The 14,701-nt window shown below is 39.7% G+C and overlaps 1 protein-coding gene across 3 annotated transcripts in view; it reads left to right on the top strand.

Annotated features, from left to right (window-relative positions):
* Positions 1 to 14,701, top strand: part of MCC (MCC regulator of WNT signaling pathway) — a 209,939-nt gene that overhangs the window by 45,214 nt on the left and 150,024 nt on the right. The window contains exon 1 of one of the 3 annotated variants that reach the window (XM_032205499.1): positions 10,560 to 11,169. The exons of the other annotated variants lie outside the window; for them this stretch is intronic. Within the exon in view, the coding sequence (XP_032061390.1) occupies positions 11,113 to 11,169 (57 nt within the window). The 5' untranslated portion in view covers positions 10,560 to 11,112. Of the gene's footprint in view, positions 1 to 10,559; positions 11,170 to 14,701 lie in introns of those variants that run through there. 3 annotated transcript variants of the gene reach the window in all.

The raw sequence follows: 14,701 nt of genomic DNA, 5'->3' as shown, positions 1-14,701 counted from the left end.
ATAAATTTCCTTGAAAACTTCTTTTGGTTGCATATTAGCACCATTTTTTTCTCTATATTAGATGATAATGTTATAGTCCCTTTCTTAGGACTCTATGCTGAGGTTCCTTTTTTGTTTTGTTTGAATCCGGTTTCTACCTCCACCTGCAGATGATCACAGCCCAATGTGATGGGTTTCAGCACAGGGCACATTTATTCAGGCAGCCTTTTAATAGATCCTTTTGAAAGAGGCTTTTAATTGGATCTTTTACGTGACGGTGGAACAATATCCTGTACAAGCAAGTGGGGAAGGTAAAGCTCACAGAATGATGGTTTTTAACCCGGCTCTGCAGTTGTAATTGTATAATGGAAACTAGCACGTGGCAATCAGGTGCTACAGGAAAAGGAGCTCTTAACCAGTCTGTCTAAATAGATGGTTTGAAGGCCTAGGGACTGAGTTACAAAACTTTAAATTTAGCTTAGTTGCAAGGACTTTGTACCCTGCACTTCCCCAACTTCTCTACTACATAGAAACTGTTTGTGCAACTCCGGTGTCGAGAGGCAGGAGACCTTTTCTCCATTAACACCAGTGACAGGACCCGCGGGAACGGGGTTAAGCTGAGGCAGGGGAAATTTAGGCTGGACGTCAGGAGGGGGTTCTTCACAGAGAGGGTGGTTGCACACTGGAACAGGCTCCCCAGGGAAGTGGTCACTGCACCGAGCCTGTCTGAATTTAAGAAGAGATTGGACTGTGCACTTAGGCACATGGTCTGAACTTTTGGGTAGACCTGTGCGGTGTCAAGAGTTGGACTTGGTGATCCTTAAGGGTCCCTTCCAACTCAGGATATTCTATGATTCTATGATTCTATGATTTATTCACTGTAGTTCTTAGAGCTCTGGCTATGATGCACATGCTCAGATCTTTTCACTTTTCCCTTTTTTTTTTTTTTTTTTCTCAGTTATCTGCAATGATGAGCACTTCACCTTGTGTACTGGGCTAGCATCACTGCACATAGCTATACAGAATGTAGCATCATTATACCTGCTTGGCAATGGTAAGCTGAGCCTGAGGCCTGGGGTTAGTCCTCTGAACTAACATTAAAGTCCTGCATTCCAGTGTGCCAGAAAGATTACCATGTAGCTCTAGTCATGGGAACTTCTGTTTTATTAGCCTTTCTACTTGTTCTCTGTCCACTTGCTGCAGTTGTAGTTGGCTGAGCTTCTATGAACCCTCATTTATGAAAAAGTTGAGAAGACTTTTCCTTCTCCCCTTTTACAAGTATGCTAGACTCTTATGTTTTGATTACATGATATATAGGTATTTTGAAAATGAAGTGAAAATCTTTCCACAGTGAAAGTTTGCACAATTGAAAATGGACTCTAAGTGCTTTTCCAGTTCAATGCTAGTTCAGATCAAATGGAGTAATCAACCATTATAATGTCAACCGTGCAAGACAAGGCAGGGTTTCCACAGAAATCTATCAGTGTCATGATTAAATTCATCAAGATGTTTCTGCTCTCTGGAATCATTTCTCTATCACTGGTCAGGTTTGGGATATTGACCCAAGGCAGTGCAAGCTATTGGCACCATTCAAATTCCATGCTTCTCTTTCTGTTTTGTGTTTTTGTAGTGAATGTATGGTTGTTAGCATAGCTGTTTGGGGGAACTATTTTGGTGCCATTGCAGAGAAAATGGGAAGTGAGTACTTCTTCACATATATTCACTAGCACTTCCTCTTTTTGCATTTTGTGAAGATAGTTTTCAATATGATTGCTTCATTTTGGGATACAAAACCATATTGTCACTTCTCAGCTGGGAGACAGATTATGATAATACCTGCTTTGTACTACATTAGTAAACTCCACTTTTCATCATGGGAGAAAGTAATCAAAATAAACTATTTGAATTTCAGGGAGGGTGGTGTCTGCTCTGTGAAGAGTTGATAGTGAAATGAGAACCCCGCTGATGTGCACAAGTGAGGTTTGTACCCTTAAGCTAAATAGCCATCTCTTATTTCCTACACAGAATTTCCTATTACTTTACCTACTTGAAGCTATAATTTTAGTGAATTGAGTGGAGAAAAAGATGTTGAATCTTTCTGCCTTATGCATTTTTAAAGAGATGATAAGTGCCTATTATTGGTTGAATCTAATTCTTTGCCTCAATGTTGATTGTCTGGTATGTATTACAGAAAAGAATGAAAAAAGTTTGTTTGTCTGCTAACCCCCCACAAGGATGCCAGGTGTTTCTTTATAATGATGAAATGTCTTGTGCTAGATTTCTAAATCATAATGACAGAACAAAACAGACTTTTTATAAGCTGGAGTTGTTTATTTGCTGTGGTTTCATTGGTTGAAAGACCCTTGTCTGAGTGCGTAAACACTAGAAATACTTAGCAAGACATTTCTGAACTTAATGAAATAAGGGAATATCCAGGTGAGGCATGAAAGTAAAGGAGATTTTAGCTTTGTAACCGTGTTCATAAATGGTATTTTCATGAACATGAAGAAGTGTAACTAGCTTCAGAAGAGTGTAAACGGGTCTTGGGTTGTAGAACCAACAGACCATAAAAAAAGTCAAAGATAACATAAATGCTAAAGCAAGATTGCTCCCCGTCCCTCCCAGTGTAAAATGAAACTGTCAGGTACAAAAGGTGAAGCAGCAATGAGGCAGCAGTAAGGCAGTCATGAAGATTATGTTCAGAAACATAAATGTAGAAACATGTATGGGAAAAAAAGTCACTGGAGAAATTCAGAAGTTAAAAGAAAAACTGCGTTTTGTAGAGTAGACAGGCAGTTAGAGTAGAGAGCTTGGATTTTATGTTTAGCTATCTGGAGAGAGAAAAAAATAGACGTTTTGGGAAAAACAAAGAAGATTCATATTTAATAGATCCTGAATAGTAGGAAGTTGAGAAATGATCTGTAGGCTAAATTCTTGATCTTCATGAGCAATCACTAAACTGTGTAGCCAAGGAAGACAGCCAGTAAAATATACTGCAGATGAGAGCTATAGGAATTCAACTGCAACGATCTTAAATTTGTTGGTGGTAGAATGGATCTGGTTGAGAACTAGAGGTTTTCATTCACCAGAAATGTATATGTATCATTTCGGCTCCAATGATTGTGGAAGTAATTTTTGCTACAATTTCTGCCAAACTGAAAGCTCTCAAGTCTTCATAAGTGTTCAGTGAAGTTGATGTTTGTTATTTAAGTGCACAAAAAAACTCTTGTAGGCCTTCAAGTTGGCATCTGTCAGATGCTTGCCTTGCATGTGCAGAATTCATCTGATTGATAATGTTTCAAATGAAAAATTTCAGTCTTGATGAACCCAAACTTACACATCTTTATATACATACATGTATATAGAGGTGTGTGTGTATATACACACACACATATATATAGTTGTGTGGGTGTATATATGTATACTTGTTTATATTAAAATATATATAAACATCACACATTGCACATGCATATATATATATGTATATAGACATGTAGTCATAAAATCTCTGGCAACTAATCCATTAAGCAGTCTGAAGAGATACTAACCATACATGCAGAAATGAGATGTTTGGCTAGGTGGGGAGTGAAGACTCAAAGTACAGCTCTGATGTAAACCAGGGATCTCTCAGTCTTCTTTGTGTCACTGTGAGCACTTAAAAGATCACAGATCCAGTCCAGGAAGTTGTTTGTTTAATATGCCAGTGGTAGTAGAAGTCAATGGAAAGAATTCTTACTATGAGAAAAGACAATTGCAGACTGACCACATGTGGATGTCTTGGAAGGAGTTCATGAGTAAAAGAAGTGGCCAGCTGATGAGTTGCAGTACTGAATGTTTAGAGATGAGAACATAGCTGGGGACTGGGGACTGGAACTAGATGTAAGAGTGTTTGAAGGAAAAGATACAAATCTCAGAGAGTTTAGGAATAAGAGTAGAATGTAAATGAGGAACTCTCACTATGAGATATAGGAAAAAAAAAAATAGGAGAGGCTCAGAAGGGAAGAACTGGTAAGCCTTTATTATGTAATTGAGATTTTTTGAAAGAGATATAGTTGACAGCTTATGTACACAAGGGACTACAAGTTTTGTTAAAGTGGAAGAGGAGATATCTTAAAGGTAGGATTAAGCCATATGCGTATTACTAAGAATGGTCTTAGAACAATAGGTATGCAGTACTAACAGGCTATTTCAAGGGAATCTAAATCAAAATGGCTACCAAGCTTATAGACACTAGAAATGAATTGAGTGTAATTACCCTGTACTTAGCACAGAATGACAGGATGGTAGAGGTTGCAGGGGAATCTGGAGGTCACCGGGTCCAACCCCCTGCTCAGGGAGGGACACCCGAAGCAGGCTGCCCAGGACCACGTCCCTCAGAGGAGGGAGACTCCACAACCTCTCTGGGCAGACTGTGCCAGTTGTGGTCAGGCACAAGTAAAGAAGTGCTTTGTGCGATAGAGATGGAGCCTCTTGTGTTTCAGTCAGTGCTCGTTGCCTCTTGTTGTGGCACATGGACAGGAGGAGTGCATGACTGAACTGAGGGAATGCTGGATGATGAAAGGAAGCTCATCAGAAATAAGATGATGTGAATTGTACTTTACAGAATGGCCTCATTTTAAGCAAGGAGCAGATGAATAGTGATGATAATTAGGTGGCTGCAAGATAAAAGCAGTGTAGAAATTGCTACCATCTTTCCCTGTTGTCCTCTCAGACAAGTCTCAAACATGAAAAACAGGCACACATTGATTCCTGGTCCTTTTACTGTCCTGACCTGATGTTTAAGGCTCAGTGGGGTCAGATGGAATCAAAATGAATGTGATGGCTTTGGATAAAATGACAGCAAATGAGAGTGGCTGGTTGACAAGTTGGTGAGCGTCTGCACGGCGTGAAATACTGGAGAATAGAAAAAGGGATCAAATGTAAACTCCCATGGAGACTTGCCAGGTCAAGGACATGGCTTTTTAAGTGGATTAAGTATTTGGAGAAGGGTGAAGGGGTGAGAGCAGCTGATTGAAGTGCTATTTGGAAATTACATTATTCTAGATGTTTTAGACTAATCGAGATGGTGTGATTGAAGGAAAGAAGATAAGTTTGCTTGTGTTTTTCAGAGAGAGTGCTTCATTCTTGGGTGTAAGGTTACTTGCAATTGTTTCAGATGAATTGGATTTTTTAGATGCATGCACTTCACTAACAGTAATGGGAACAGTTTGCATCAAGAAGAATCTACACCCCTTTCAGGCTCTCACTTTTAAATCATAGTGCATTAGTGCTATTGAATAAAGGGTTGTCTGGAAACATTATCCAGATATTATTCTGAATTTCCACTTTGTCCATTGAAATTCAGAACTTGGTATTACACCTGTGTGTTTCAAGCCAGAGTGAGAACAAGAACGTGTACTCAAGTTGTGTGTAGTAGGTTTACAATATATGAAGGTGTAATTTTTTTGTGTGAGGATTATATGGAGTACTCTAATTGTAGAGAAGATGTTGAAACAAATGAGCTAAACGCGTAGTGAATTTCAGTTAGTGTCATTTTGATTGCAGAGCTAATTAAACGAAACAAACTAAGCTGATCACAATTCTGGGACATATGGAATCAAACCTTCTAATTATGCGTGTTGTGTGCAGAATTAAATCGTTTATCAGAGAATGGTACACTGTGCTGAAAAATGTGATACATGCATATTTAATAGATAGCTGCTTTTATGCTGTCGCTTTCTGTCTGCAGCTGTCAAGGATGGAAAATTCATGTGTGGCAATTGTCACACCTGCTCCAATAACTGTTAAGAAACCGAGAGAGATTGTGTGGGAGAGACCTTGTAGAGTAACTGCAGTGCTAAGTTTTTTTCATATTCTGTGGGATTTTCAAAAGTAAAGGTGAGAAGGGCAAGAGTTATCTTGCCCCACAGAATCCTATTACAGATCGTGTAAATCTTATTAAATGATTATTCAGATACAACAGTGGGCTCCTGAGTAAATCTCTGGTACTTTTAAATGATTGTTTTAACAAAGGTTTAAAACAGTAACAAATGGAATAGAGTGACCATAGGACTGTTAGATCAACGATCAGCAAACTTGCTACACTAATGGCTGTAACTGGATAATTCTGAAATTATCTTGGGAAGAATCTGTCAGTGCAAATGCACTTACCTACAAGCAGCGTGCATCACAAATGCTTTAGAGGTACAGAAAGCAGTAATTGATCCGAATGGGCTGAGACTGAGCGGAAGGCCAGACCAGTATCTATTTCTTGACAGAACACTTTTGGCAGAGGCTCTTTCTGTGATCCTCAGTGACAATTGAGTTCATCCAGCCTGTTGTTACCTTGTTCTTGTTTGTGTCATGGTAGCACACACTGAAACATCTGGTACATCATGTGCTCTTGGGCTAAGAAACGTGCATCTACATATCAGGACATCTTCTTCCCATGCTCCCTGCATGTGCATCCATGTATGCACAAGCACACCCTAGCAAGTGTAGGTGCTAAAAACGGAGGCAGATGGTGGGCAACAAGGGAGCATTGTTATCCTAGGTGAGAAACAGAGTCAGGGGAGAAAGAATGAACAGTCGAATGCAGAGGGACTGAATCCCTAGGCACCTCTATCATGCTGGATCACCAGGTGCTCTGTTCTCTTTCTGATAGCATAAATTTCCATTCTTGAAATTTTCCTTTGTTTTCTTTGAACCCTGCCTGTCAATGGGCACAAGTCAATGGGAAAAATCCATTTTTTTCAATATTGTTCTTAGTGCCCTGCTATTGCATTAGATCACTTGCATGTATTTGAAAACAGTGAAACAGTCTGAAGAAAAGTCAGATCTATCTGGGAAATCAATTTTGTGATGTAATGGTTTCACTGAATTAGTAAATGGACTGACAAATGCTAGATAACATGAAATTTCAGGGCAACAACTTCTAAATCTTCAATGTTCAGAAAATATTCTATATGTTGTTGAGCATTTAAAAGTTATGGTATAATTAGTTTAGAAGAATCACTGCATTTGATCTTTGCTAACCCTCCACAATAAAGGAAAGCCTGAACAGTTTGTAGAAGAGCCAAGTCCATTTGGAGGCCAGTCACTAGTGGCGTCCCCCAGGGCTTGGTGCTGGGGCCGGTCCTCTTTAATATCTTCATCGATGATCTGGACGAGGGCATCGAGTGCACCCTCAGTAAGTTCGCAGATGACACCAAGTTAGGTGCGTGTGTCGATCTGCTTGAGGGTAGGAAGGCTCTGCAGGAGGATCTGGATAGGCTGCACGGATGGGCTGAGGTCAACTGCATGAAGTTCAACAAGGCCAAGTGCCGGGTCCTGCACCTGGGGCGCAATAACCCCAAGCAGAGCTACAGGCTGGGAGATGAGTGGTTGGAGAGCTGCCAGGCAGAGAAGGACCTGGGAGTGATGGTTGATAGTCGGCTGAATATGAGCCAGCAGTGTGCTCAGGTGGCCAAGAAGGCCAACGGCATCCTGGCTTGTATCAGGAACAGTGTGACCAGCAGGGCTAGGGAGGTGATCGTCCCCCTGTACTCGGCTCTGGTGAGGCCGCACCTCGAGTACTGTGTTCAGTTTTGGGCCCCTCGCTACAAGAAGGACATCGAGGTGCTTGAGCGGGTGCAGAGAAGGGCGACGAAGCTGGTGAGGGGCCTGGAGAACAAGTCCTACGAGGAGCGGCTGAGGGAGCTGGGCTTGTTCAGCCTGGAGAAGAGGAGGCTCAGGGGTGACCTTATCGCTCTTTTTAGGTACCTCAAGGGAGGCTGTAGCGAGGTGGGGGTTGGCCTGTTCTCCCACGTGCCTGGTGACAGGACGAGGGGGAATGGGTTTAAGTTGAGCCAGGGGAGTTTTAGGTTAGATGTTAGGAAGAACTTCTTCACTGAAAGGGTTGTGAGGCACTGGAACAGGCTGCCCAGGGAAGTGGTGGAGTCACCATCCCTGGAAGTCTTCAAAAGATGTTTAGATGTAGAGCTTAGGGATATGGTTTAGTGGGGACTGCTAGCGTTAGGTCAGAGGTTGGACTCGATGATCTTGAGGTCTCTTCCAACCTAGAAAATGCTGTGATTCTGTGATGCTGTGAAGACTTCAAATGACATTGAAACAGGCAGTGGTGGGTTAGTTAAAGATAATGATTGATGCTTTTTAACTCAGTAATGTGTAACCCTGTAGCACTCGGTGCAGGCATGCACTGACTGCACTGGGAGTCCTCTGGAATTAAAGCAAAATCATTTTTTCATTGGTTTGTTTCAACTGTTTCATTAGTTTGCACAGGTTAAAATTAATTTTTAATTTAAAAATGAATATTGTTCTGAAAGTATCTGCATGTATCTCCTGTGTTCTGGTGTACATCTGAAACTGTAAATTCTGCTGTCACTTCTCAGTCAGTGTCTCTATCTCTGTTCGTCATGTTCCTGCGTGGATTTGGAAAGAGGCAGAAAAAAGTCCCATGCAGCGTACAGGTGCACTATGATGTGGAGCTAGCTCAGTTCCTCACCCTTATGGTCGGGATGCTTCTGTAGTGCTGTGTACTCTGGTCTGTTGGATCCCTGCTCTGCCATGAATGGACAGCAATGGCGAGTGGAGAAAGTGAATCGGCACTTTTAATTTCTAAGTGCCTGTCTTAGTCAGCAAGGAAATATTTTGCATATAGGGAGGTAATATGGGAAATGCAGTATATTGGAGCCCTAATGAATATGATCTTACTTTAGTCAAGGAAAACTGTAGTATTTTATTTTTAGATAATCCTGGGGCCAACCCTGTGTTGGTGAACCTCTGATACAGGTGCCAAAATTGGGCAAAGATAAGATCAGAAGAGATTCTAAACATTTGAGAGAAAATACAGAAGTTGTTAGGAATACTGATACAAAGTACAAAAAAAGTTTGTCACCCTCCCATTTGGGAAGCCATAACTTGGAAAAAATAAAATGTTTTAAAATGTACTGTGTCAGCTGCAGAAGGTTTTGAACTCAATCGTTTTTTACTCTTGTACGAGAAATGAGGTAGGACACTATAAAGTACTTCTGTTTCTGGGAACACTGTTAATCAAATTTAAATGCCCAGTAAATCAGTGCACAAAACTACTCTGGATACACTGTTTCATACTGCAGTCTGGAGGACTCTGCGTCTTCTGGCAGGCTAACCACGGGAGGTGGGATGTGCTGTTTGCCCGGTGTGGCACTGTGCTGTGCATCTCGTGTGGCGGAGACAGCAGTAATCTGCCAGCAGAGAGCAGTGCAGCCCGTTGTCACTGCTTGAGGGAAGATAAATGGAAACATATGTCAGGAACAAAGCACATAAATAAGGAATACAGAGAAGCACTAAATGCACAGTTAGAACTGAACATAAAGGTGAGGCAGGAAAGATGCTCTCAAGGAGTAAAATGATGAAGAATGGAGGCAACACTTGGTGAACATAAAAAAGAAGAGAAATATAAAAATGGATTACTAGAAAGCAAACTGGAGAATAAGAAAAATACAGAAAAGAGAAGGAAAGACCATGAAAACAGACACAGACACAAATTAAAAGTAGAAATGTAAAGAGATTGAGGTATTCCCCTTGCCCACGAGCCAAAGTTTCAGTTCCTGATCCCTGGGCATTGGGGAAAGACAGGGACACAGAAAATGCTAGTCCATTTTAGTATCATGGATCAATATGTATGTGTTTATCTTGGTTCTACTTCTTAATGCACCTTCTGTATTGTCATTTGGATGAATTATCTTTATGTATTCATACTGCTATTCATCTATGATTAATTGGGGATAAAATAAAACTAAAGTCCCAGGCTGATTTTCAAAATCTTACTTTTGGAGAGCTTTGTTTTACAAGTAAATGTTTTTGCAAAAGTGCAAAGGTTGTACCACAGCTTTTATGAGAAACAGGAATAAATTCTATAAATTTTTTGAACTCTTCTCAGGAATTTACACTGTTATAGTACATTGGATTAAGCTGATAGGTAAATTTCAGCTGCAGAGTGTGGCATTCCCCAGTTCTAACTCAGAAATGCATCATAATCCAGCATCACAAATTGTGTAGGACTGCCAGTAGATTTTAGGGGATGGAATGAGGGGGAAAGGAAGTCTTCTGTTCTTGCAATGGGTACAGCAGAGCGTGTCTTCAAATCCAATTTCTTAGGGATTTTTCTAGATTATTTGTTGCATGTTGAAAGCAAGTATTTTTTTCCCACCTTCTTCCCATAGTATCTCCCCAAAGTCTTTGTAAAATGTCAGTGTGTTCTGTAAAACCTGCAGCTTTCTAATGGTGCTCTTGGTTTTACTGTGACCTTTTGAGATCATTACAACCCCCATCCCCAGAATCCCCTGGCTTTTCATACTTAATTGCACATGGGAATGGGGAAATAGGATTCCAACTTGATTGTTATCCAGGTGGCGTTTCCTGTTACTTGCTTAGCTTTATAGTTTTGGGTACAGTAATTAGTATACAGAAAGCTGGAAAGATGCCTGTAATTCCAAAATGAACTCTCTATAGCTCTCTCCCTCCCACTTGCACTCTCCTTTTAGTACCGCCCCTTCCATGCACCCTTTAGCCAGCAGCAAGACAGCTGTGTTTGATCATAAACCACTTAAACTCCAGGCTCACTGGAAGGGGAAACTTTAGCGTGAAGTGCAGGATTGGTTTGTCTTGGGGAGGGGAGCTTTCTTTTCTTTTCCCTTCCCTCTCTCTCTGAACATTGAAGACCAAAGCAGCGCTCTCCTTTTATTTTCTCTGTGAACTTGCATGAAGCTTACCAAATCATTCTGAGTACATTAAGCGGCTTTGTGAGATGCCCTTAAACAGAGTTCTGGAAAAGAGCAGCAGAAAACGGACAGCGGAGGTGAAGCACGACTTGCAGATGGACTGAGACAGCCCTGGGATCTGGGCAAGCAGTTCCTTCCCTGCATTTTCTGAGCACTCCACAGTATTAACAAATCGCTAACAGCAATGGATTATATGTGAAGTGAAAACCAGTTTCGCTCTTTTAGATTATCTTACATCATTAATTTTAACTATGAATGTGGAGTAAAAATGGCTGTCTAGAGCAAAATATGCAAGACGGGGGAAAATTGCAGAAGAAAGTATTGAATCAGTTAAACAAAGCTTCGAAGCATTAAAATCTGCAGAAATCATCAAGCCCTGAGAAGTCTCATCATGAATTCTGGAGTTGCTTTGAAATATGGAAATGACTCTCCTGCAGAGCTGAGTGAGGTAAGCAGTTTCAGTGCGTTTCAGTGCCCTTCTTTATGCTTTAAAAAGAAACGCTCCCCGTTTGGGTTTTCACTCTGCAAGCAATGCAATTAAAAATTAATAGAATGTGTATCTTGCTATAACTTGCTGTGCCAGTGAGGAAATGACCTGAACTTTCTTGCTGCTTTAGACTGGTGAAAAGCAAATGATTGTAATCGTGTAGAGACGCTTTTTCCTGTTACCCTGCAGCAGAGATTCCCTTACCTCCCAAGAGCTGTGTTTATACCCAAGGTTCATCTTTGCAGTAGGTGAAATATGGAGATCTCAGCTGAGATTAACCAGATGGTGACTAATTTAGGAGGGAGGTGGGGTGAACAGAAGATGTCAAATATTTATTGGTATGACAACAACGTTGGCAAAGTTGTGTTTGATTGTATTTATCCAAGGTGATGTTGTTCCTTTAGGTTAGGTTAGGTGAATGTTATTTTCCTTGCCTAAAAGATATCAAGCCACGGGAAACTTTCTGCTTTTCCCTTGCAAAACCTAGCATGCTGTTATTTCTTACAGTTGTGGGTATGTCTTTTTTTTGTACAACATGTTTGTGTATGTTTTTAATAAATTAGAAATTAAAGCCGTATCAGATGTTATGCAAATATTTAATAAATATTTCAGAAGTAGTATATTTCTGGCAGTCACTGAAATGTTTTGGATGCATCATCTTTATGGGTTTACTTGTCCTGAGAACTGCTAATGTGAATTATGTTCTGAAATCCCAAGCATTCTATTGAGGTCATTTTGTAGAAAATTGAACCTGAATTCCCAGTTTAACTGAAATGCTCCCCTTTCTTCTTTGCCTATTTCTTTGATACACCTTGCATTGCAATGTTATTTATTTTATGTTTTATTAGAAATAATAGGACATGCTTAGGAGAATGAGGGAGTTCACGATTTGTAGAGTTAATTGTACAGAGATGGGAGACACTGAGGTATAGCATGGAAAGTTAATCAGAATCAGTAGGCTCGTGAGGGGGGCAGCAGTGTCATGGAAAGCAAAGTAAATACGAGAGACCTAAGACAGTGCAGTATCTTGCCATGCAAGATGAGTGGTAGGTTTGTGACTGGGGAGTTCTACTAAAAGAAATTCTGGGTATAATCCTCCTTTAACTACAAAATAGTTCAATTAAATTAACTCTATGTTACTTTTTCAAGTAATTGTTTAGAAATTGTGTACTGGCAACACAGCATAGATTGAGTTCATAACCTCAGTATAAAAGCCTGGGTTATTTTTGTAAAGAGTCTGCCATGGGGTTCCTGGCTACACTTTTCTTGTTGGCCTGTTGTTCAGTGCTTTCTATTCCTTTAACATTTGATTTTCAAGGCTCCAGGGTCACACACAAAGTAGAGTGTCACAAAAATCTGATACTTGCTTAGTTATTTTGAGCAGGCAGTATTTACTGGTGACACTTCTACCTTGAAACATTACCTGTTCAAGTTTACTTTACCCATCACAAAATAAGACTTTGGTTGTAAGTATGTTTTGCATCTGATGTTTTAACATGAGAAATATCAAAAGAAGTCTGTGTCCATGCACCATGGAACATTTTGTTTGTTTGTTTATTCCAATGAGCTTACTTTAATACTTGATTTACATCTGTAGTCTTGTGCCACAGATGAGTTAGAAGGAGACCCCTTTCTGACTGCAAACATACCAGTGAAGATGTTATGCTCCTGCGTTTCTCCAGCTGCTAATCATCATTTCTTTGCTGATGGTTTTCATCTCTGTGATTTGAGTTGTTTGTGTGAGCATGCCTTAGACTGTTTCACTCAAAGGGCCAGGTCAGCTTCACTATTGGTCTTTAAATAAAACAGCGCGTTCTGAATGAAACATGGAAGGCTTACAGAAGTAAGCCCTACATGGGAGAATACGCATAAGTACTCTGAGATGCAGTTAGTTACTTGCTTACCTTTAATTACTCAGCCAACTGTTGTCTCCATGTAATTTGCATCCTTCCATTATGCCTTTTCCTACTGTTGATTTGAGCTGTTGTGTTTGTTGTTATTGAAGACAGCAAGCCTTTGGGAAAGCCTATGTGCATATTTTATATATCTGTGTTTCTCACATCTTTGTCATGCTTTTCCGTTTTCCTTCCTTTCTGATTATACCTTCCGTATGCCATGTTTATTTTTGATCAATGGAAGACAGTGGCATTGTGTTCAGTGGGAGAAGTTGGAACTATCTACAATAGGAAATTAGTGCAGTCCTACTCTGTTTTCACTTGAAACTCTGTTTCTACTGTCAGTTCATATTTTCCTGTTGCAGTGGCTGTTACCAGTGTGTATGTCTACATGGCAAAAGAATGACAGACAGACCAAGAAAGTCTACAATGCACAGTGGATTTTGTTGTAGGTGCTTTCGTCTCTTTGTTTTAGTATGTGAAGTTCTAGGCATGAAACTACTATTATTAAAATAAATAGGAAAACTACAAAGCCCTGGAGGTATAGTAAATGCGTTCTTGAATGGATGCATTAGACAAAATAGAAAATGAAATTATTGCAACTCATTCCATTTGTATTGAAACTTTCTCTGCTTAAGATTTAGATCTCTCTTTGGGAAACGGGCAAAATACAAGCTACAAATTTTTTTCAAGACACAACTGTAATTTTAGAAATTTTTGTGTGGTTGATGTTTGCTCTTCCTATACTCTTGTCCAGGTAAACAGAAATCTTGATAGTCTTTATTTGCTTCTCCACGTTCCATTCCAAAGGTCATGCAGAAATTAAATAAAAATAGAAAATAATCTTGTACAAAATAATAACTTGTACAAAACTCATGCTTTGTGGTTTCTAGAGTTCAAGCTGTTGATTATTGATCCATATATCAGTATGTTACCTTATTTTCTCAGCTTTTCTTCAATCTTATTTTCGTTCAGTTCAAAGAAAGATTGGCCAATGTGCTGTTTGCATGGGAGATTCAGTGTGTTGTAACTGCATACAGTGGTAGAAAAAACATTGTTCTTGTGTTGCAAGGCTTTCTGGGGTGGTATTACTGTTGTTTTTTGTTTGTTTGTTTTTTAAGTAAGTGATACATTAAGCAAGGCAAATTAAAAAACTGTACTCAGTGGGAATGCAGTACAGGCTTTGATACCTTTGTAAATAAGTAGTGATATCAAACTATGTGGGCTTTCACCTGCCAATATTATGCCTTTAACATTATTTGTAGAGTTCTCTTTTTAAGGCTTCATTAAGTATGGATGTGATGTGTATACAATGCATAACACACAAATTAGGTATGTGCTCTTTGGATTCCTTCTTTGTTTTTTTTAGTCATGCAGTACTGTAAACCTTAAGAGTACACTATGTGATTGTACTTAAAGCCAGCATCATGAGTGACACTGAAAACATGTACAAGTAAGTAGTTCAGTGCACAGAAAATGCAATTATACTGTTTGTTGTTTGTTTTTTTTTTTGTTTGTTTGTTTTATGTAGTTAAAATGAAACTATATCAGAATGAATATGCTTGGTACATATTCACTTGGTAATTTTGCAGAAAGAG

The sequence above is a fragment of the Aythya fuligula genome, chromosome Z (assembly GCF_009819795.1).
Source record: "Aythya fuligula isolate bAytFul2 chromosome Z, bAytFul2.pri, whole genome shotgun sequence".
Classification (NCBI taxonomy): Eukaryota; Metazoa; Chordata; class Aves; order Anseriformes; family Anatidae; genus Aythya; species Aythya fuligula.
This window is presented reverse-complemented; position numbering and strand designations above follow the sequence as displayed.